We start from the raw sequence: 6,105 nt of genomic DNA on the forward strand, positions 1-6,105 counted from the left end.
CTGCCTTCTTCATCTGCAAGCCATGTTTAATTTTGAAATGGACCTGTGTAGCTATTTTACATGATTACATGTCTTAGAATTGCTACTGTTCATTGCTGCTATAATTTCATATGGTATTTATCTGAGTTATATGATTGTTTTATTCGGAATTAGAATATTTAATCTATTTAAATATGAAGGAAGCATGTCACTTATTTCTCTAAATTTACAACAACCCATGGGTACCCGCTAACCCGATGGTACGGGTTTGGGCAAAATCTCAAACCCGTCATGGGTACGGGTTTTTTAATGGGCATAGAAATTTTTCACGGGTACGAGTTTGGGACGGCAAAACCCAGCGGGTTTGTACCCGTTGCCATCTCTAGGTGGCACGGAGGGATGGAGCCAGAATTTATTTTAGGATAGACTAAACTAAATTGATACAATATAAAAGTCTCTTCTACACTATACATTATACATTTTAAATTTTAGGAGAGACTCTAATTGGCTCAAAGGTGGAGCAGGCAGAAAAGAAACAAGAGAGCTGCAGAACGGAAGGTAGATTCCGAATGCGGCTGATTTTCATCGGAAAACGCACGCAAGAGCGCTTGTAAAAGCGTCCAAGCGGTGGGTGATGCAAACAAGCTGATCCCAGCAAACTAGTATAGCGTTTCCCTCCCTGTGCGCGGGCGGCGTAGGCGAAACAAAACAGGTTGCTTGGGGGCCAAAACAGCGTCTGCAAGCGCGTATCAAGCAAGCCAGACTTGAAATCGATTTTTTCTCAGTTTCGTTGACCATCTGACCAGTGCGTGCACGGAAAACAAGGAATTGACTTGACGTCACGTACAAATCCAGAAGGAAGAAAAACTGGCGACTCCACTCCTGAGCAGTATATAAAATACCAAATAACGGTACTCATCCATTCATCAGAGTATTCGAACCCAGTCACAGAGACACACTTGACACTACTGTTCTCCTCATCCTACGTACGCACTGTTTCATTTCAGCCATGCCCATGAGCATCCCCCGCGCGGCGCACCTCCTTGTGCTCCTCTCCGTTCTAGCCATCTCCCTCTCGTCGTGCGGCGCCGCCGCAGCGTTGCCGGTGTACGACACGGACGGCCACGAGCTGAGCGCCGACGCGGACTACTACGTCCTCCCGGCACCGCCCCGCGGGAGCGGCGGCGGCGGCGGCGGGCTCACCATGGCCCCCAAGGGCCTGCACCCGTGCCCGCTCTTCGTCGCGCAGGAGACGGACCCGCTCCGCAAGGGCTTCCCCGTGCGCTTCGCGCCGCTGCAGCAGGACCAGGGTGGCAGCGACCGCGCCGTGCGCGTCTCCTCCGACGTCGGCGTCCACTTCGCCGCCGCGACGACGTGCGTGCAGACCACCGAGTGGCACGTCTCCGGCGACGGCGCCGCGCCGCGGTCGGGCCGTCGGCTCGTCCTCACCGGCCCGGTCCTGTCCTCGAGCCCGAACGGACGGGAGAAGGTGTTCCGCGTCGAGAAGCACAGCCGCGGGTACAAGCTGGTGTGGTGCGGGGGCTCCAGCGCGTCGACGTCGTGCCAGGACCTGGGCGTGTTCAGGGACGATGGGGACCGCCGCGCGTGGCTCGGCACCACCGAGACCGACCGGGCTCATGCCGTCGTGTTCCAGAAGGACACCACCATGCATGCTTGATGCGGTGCTTCGTTTCGTATGCGTAGTGCGTAGCAGTTGCTCTTGCTCAACTCGACTCTGGTTTACAAATAGTTTGCCAAAATAGCTTAAACTCCGCCAACAGAGACCGTACGTGAAGCTAAAAAACAGCTCTGCCGGTGAATTGGAGCTATGACAAACAGAGTCTAAATTGGACCCAGATAAAATCAATAGAAAACAAGAAATCATGCAAGCAGAAGATCCGAGGAACAACAATTTCTTCTACTTGTTTCTCATGAATTGAATCATTATTAACAATGGACCCTTGCGCTAATGCGCTTGATCACGTCTCGCAATCCATCTCTCTTGTTCTGTGGAGAGCGTGGGGGCATCAACCCCATGATCTGTTCTTGCAGGCTCCTGTTGCTGAATTCATTTTCGGTTTGGAGTTCTGTTGCTCGCGTACTGACTACTCCCTCCGTTTCGTTTTAGTTGTCGCCGCTAGTGCAAAACAAAACGAGTCATAATAGTTGTCATTCTAGTTGAAGTAAAAATAAACTACATTTTTTGCCTCTTGCAGCAGGTGTTTACGAGCTAAGGTCAGGCAAAATGCCAAGACCTAAGCCGAGACTTGTGGGAGGGCAAAATTATCAATTCATAGGTTCCTTAATTTGCACGAAGCTGTTGAAAACGAAACTGAGGGAGTACCTCTGTTCGCCTGAGGTTCAAACTTTCAGCACTTCTCTCGCGTTCGTGACACACTGAACTGGTTTCGTTGTCTTGCAGCTAGACAATTTAGGCAATTAAAAAATGGTACTGAGTATGAGCAGTCAAATATACACATCAAAGACCGTACAAGGTCATACGTATCGAGCATTTGTTTTACAAGAAAGCCCATGCGTCCGTGCAGGATTCATGAGCCTTGTAGTGTTGTTCGCTATTTTCGTGGACTCATAAAGGAGACATGGCCACATGGGACTATGGGAGAATGCCCACGGTGGAAAAAAAAATCACTACCCAGGCTCAGCTGCATTTGAATGTCCAGCAACTAAAGCCTCATGTCTGCAGGTCCAGGACCCAGGATGCCTTTCTCAGGGTCTATGGGAAGCACATCCGCATGCGAGCGTCTCCCATCTTCCACTGACGCCTGCTGTGGCTGGAGCCACTCCTGCTGTTCAGTCAAAGTGTTAGACCAACAACATTTCCAATGAAACAGAAAATAAAAACATACAACTAGCTACTGAGCACAGAAGAAATAGACCAGACCTCTTCGTGACCTTTATCAGGATCAGGCAAGTCGGGAGTTACAATCGGTGGTATTGCCTCTGGATCAGGCTTCTGGAACACAAATGCTGAATACAAGCCTGCGAAAACCAGCTGAAACATTGAGTATACTGGGACCTTACAATCCAATGCAGCAAAAGTTAGAATTCTAAAAAAAAGGGGCAGACCCACTGCTGGAGGCTCGCACATGAGTGAGGTCCGAGGAAAGGATAAAGCAAGACAAGTCTCCTCCCCGCAAATGCGGAGAGGCTGCTTTAAACCCATGACCTAGTGACTCAGTGAGACAGCTCTCATCGTTGCACCAGGCCTGCCCTTCTAAAAAGAAAAAGAATTCTACACCACCTAAAATGTCGTAGGAACGAGCAACAAGCTTCCCTCGAGCATCCAAAAAACTTGCACCGTAACCACCAAGCATTGGAGCGAATTGTGTTCTGGATCAGTCACAACCAAGAGTCAAATACGGTCTCGGACATCGAACATTGTTTGGTAGTAACCATGTCGCATTTACTGGGACAGCAGGCGATGAATGGAGTAAATTGAAGAGATGGAAATAAATTACAAAAAGACACTCTACAGAGAACCAACAGAAAAATGGTTGCATGAAAATAGCATGCTACCTGTTATCATCATAAAACTCGGTTAAATTCTGGATCTCCACATATTCAAGTCCAGCTTCCCTTGATAATCTGTTTCAACACAACCTAGCATTGTGAAAACTCTCATCACCCTACTTGCTTGAATTTACAGAGGTTCTAGGTTATAATGATAGCGGGATATACGACAAAATGTTGAAAGTAAATGAGAGAAGAACCTCATAAGGGTGGGAAAGTGGACCAGGCACTGATTCTCAAACACCGCGTCACTCGCGAATTTGAGTTGATACTTCTTTCCAAAAAAGGGAAACCTGCACCATATATCACACGATACATGGTCAGGAAGTCAGTGTAACAAAAGTTTCTAGGTGTATTTAGTATACAATTTCAGCTCATACTTCTCTTCCTCGACTTCAAAGGTAATGGTATAGTTCTCTGAGCGAATGCTATTTGGAACAGTCTTCAAACCCTTATTATGTGAAGCCTCAACATTCTTTTGATATTTTGTCCTACAGAATATAAAACAACCAACTTAGAAAGATTTAAGCCGCTACCTGGGCTGCAGCTGTAAAGCCCAGCTGTTCAGCAGCCCATGCAGCGCAAGCAAAAAGAGCAGCCGTCTGTCCCTGGTGCTACACTTGGTTGCATCCACTGCTGGTTACTGGTCTGGCTGCTGCAGCTGCTTGCTGGCTGCTGCCGCTGCAGCCACAGCACAGCTGCAGCCACTTATCCGCAGCACCCCCAAAGAACATTGTTTGGTCAAGCACATTGCACACTAAATTTGTACTGGAGAATTTAAAGTTTACTTGCAATGAAGAATAAATGCTAGCCTATATAATTTACTTGGTTGGCAGATGGCCACAAAAGCTTAGAAGATAATTTATTTTGGAGGAGAAAAGGAGAAGACGTTAGGACATAAGAACAAAATTCACGGTATTGTGGTGAGCATACCATATTGTAGATGAATCTGGAGTTATGCCAAAGAAGTAGCCTCCAGGTTTGAGAAGTGATGATACATTGTTCAGAAGCTTCTTTGCCTGTTCTTCATTCTCAAAGCATAACTATCTTTCGAAAAGTATAAAATATAAAGATTAGCAAAGCTCACAAGCATATCATATTCTACAGTTCTAGAGAACAACCAACTCGCCTGCAAGTGCTGCATACAGCAAACCATATCTGCTTGGATGCCCTTTTCCTGCACTTGAGCTTCAAAACCATCCTGCCATGCAATTGTAACGCACACCAATTGTCAGCTCGAAAGACTGCTGTGCCAGCGCCTTAGCGCATTTGTTTGTGTTGGAAGGCATAGAGGGAGAGTCTACATCAGAAGGATCCAACTCGATGAATTCAGCAGTGAAAGGTTTCCTCCTGTTCTCCCATAGCTCACGGGCATAGTTGACACCCGATGCAGAGGCATCTGTTATAGAAATAATCAAATTAATTTGTTGAGAGTGTAACCAAGAGATCATAGAGGGCTGAGGCTAGTGAAAGGCAGCCTACCGATGCCTATGTAGTGGCCAACCTGGGCATCACACCACTTGTCTGTATCCATTCCACCGTCGCAATACAGGTCACAGACCTTAGGCATTTGGCAACCAATAAATGTAAAATTACTTTCAGGATTCCTCCGGAGTTTCTCGCTAATTTGGAATGAACTGAAGATCATAAAAGAGAGGAGCATATAGCAGACCGTAGCATAAGGAAAGGCAAAAATTTTGATGATGGCACTCTTGGCAAAGTCATATAGACGAAGATGTGGAGATTGTGGTGGCACCGCTACATTCATCTCTGCAATTACATGTAAGCAGATAACCAGCGGCGAGGTCGAGACAGAACACGGGCGGATTAGTAGAGGGACGGGTGTACATGCACACCAATGGCTTTTGCAAAAAGTTACTAGGAATCGAATAGCCAGATAGCTTGAGGTAGTTTGCGAACTCGGTTTCGCACAGCTAACAGGGAAGAGAAGGGGGGTGAGATTGGGAATACCTGCTGGGCGCTCTTCGCCGGCGAAGAGGTCGGCGAAGGCCTTGGCACCTGGTGTAGGGCGGCGGTGGCGGGAGCCCAAGCAGAACCCGATTTGGGAAGGGGGAAGCTCGATCTGGGCTGAGAGCTGTCGGGATGTCGGCGGTGAGAGACAGGCGGCGGCTACGACGTATGGACGAGAGAGTTGCGAGGAGGAGAACGGGAACGAGGCAAAGCGGTGAACCTTGGGCCAAATATACATGAAAATTTATACTTGCTGCCACTGTCTTTTCTCTGTAGTCTCTTCTTTCTTCTCTTCTCACTTCTCTACTCTTCTATCTCTACCTATCCACACTAAAAGGAGATTGTGGAACCAAATTCCAGAGAAAATTGGCTACATAACGTTAAAAGATTGCATATTCAAAGTATACAGTTTAAAGGTCTGATCTTAACTATCTATCATTAAAAAATTATAATGTTACATGTTTCTACCCATTTCGGCAGCTTCTGTGTTACACACGCATAAAGTGGCAGCATAGCAGCTCCACCATAGCGGTAGGCGGTAGCATAGCAGCATGAAACTCAAATAAATAATAGTTTTAATTAGAAAAGCTAAGTTTATGTACAAAACCTGAAACGCTGGTTTTA

The 6,105-nt window shown here is 47.2% G+C and overlaps 2 protein-coding genes across 5 annotated transcripts; one reads left to right on the forward strand and one right to left on the reverse strand.

Annotated features, from left to right (window-relative positions):
- Positions 1-884: 884 nt before the first annotated feature.
- On the forward strand, positions 885-1,961 carry LOC103646190 (alpha-amylase/subtilisin inhibitor). The gene has a single exon (XM_008670912.3). The coding sequence runs from the start codon at positions 989-991 to the stop codon at positions 1,655-1,657; it is 669 nt and encodes a 222-aa protein (XP_008669134.1). The 5' UTR covers positions 885-988; the 3' UTR covers positions 1,658-1,961.
- A 448-nt stretch (positions 1,962-2,409) lies between these two features.
- Positions 2,410-5,748, reverse strand: LOC100193629 (uncharacterized). Of its 4 annotated transcripts, none has more exons than XM_008668974.3 (12): positions 5,482-5,748; positions 5,183-5,280; positions 4,993-5,071; positions 4,815-4,909; positions 4,640-4,711; positions 4,444-4,553; positions 3,891-4,001; positions 3,711-3,803; positions 3,517-3,585; positions 3,242-3,330; positions 2,882-2,979; positions 2,410-2,783 (listed from the first exon to the last, which is right to left on the reverse strand). In XM_008668974.3, exons 1-12 carry the CDS (start codon positions 5,717-5,719, stop codon positions 2,664-2,666), a joined length of 1,272 nt encoding a protein of 423 aa, XP_008667196.1. In that variant the 5' UTR covers positions 5,720-5,748; the 3' UTR covers positions 2,410-2,663. The 4 variants fall into 4 exon arrangements, with proteins under 4 accessions (XP_008667196.1, XP_008667195.1, XP_020402994.1 ...); XM_008668973.3 differs by having other exon boundaries at positions 2,410-2,786; XM_020547405.1 differs by lacking the exon at positions 5,183-5,280 and having other exon boundaries at positions 2,410-2,786; positions 4,993-5,147; positions 5,482-5,625.
- Positions 5,749-6,105: the final 357 nt, after the last annotated feature.

This window comes from Zea mays, chromosome 2 (assembly GCF_902167145.1).
Source record: "Zea mays cultivar B73 chromosome 2, Zm-B73-REFERENCE-NAM-5.0, whole genome shotgun sequence".
Classification (NCBI taxonomy): domain Eukaryota; kingdom Viridiplantae; phylum Streptophyta; class Magnoliopsida; order Poales; family Poaceae; genus Zea; species Zea mays.

Excerpts from the sequence above, each read along its gene's own strand:
- LOC100193629 (XM_008668973.3), bottom strand. The coding sequence starts at position 5,719 with ATGTATATTTGGCCCAAGGTTCACCGCTTTGCCTCGTTCCCGTTCTCC. Across the intron at positions 4,910-4,992 it reads TGGCCACTACATAGGCATCG|ATGCCTCTGCATCGGGTGTC; the intron begins GTAGGCTGCCTT and ends TTTCTATAACAG. Across the intron at positions 4,712-4,814 it reads TCGAGTTGGATCCTTCTGAT|GATGGTTTTGAAGCTCAAGT; the intron begins GTAGACTCTCCC and ends ATTGCATGGCAG.
- LOC103646190 (XM_008670912.3), top strand. The coding sequence starts at position 989 with ATGCCCATGAGCATCCCCCGCGCGGCGCACCTCCTTGTGCTCCTCTCC.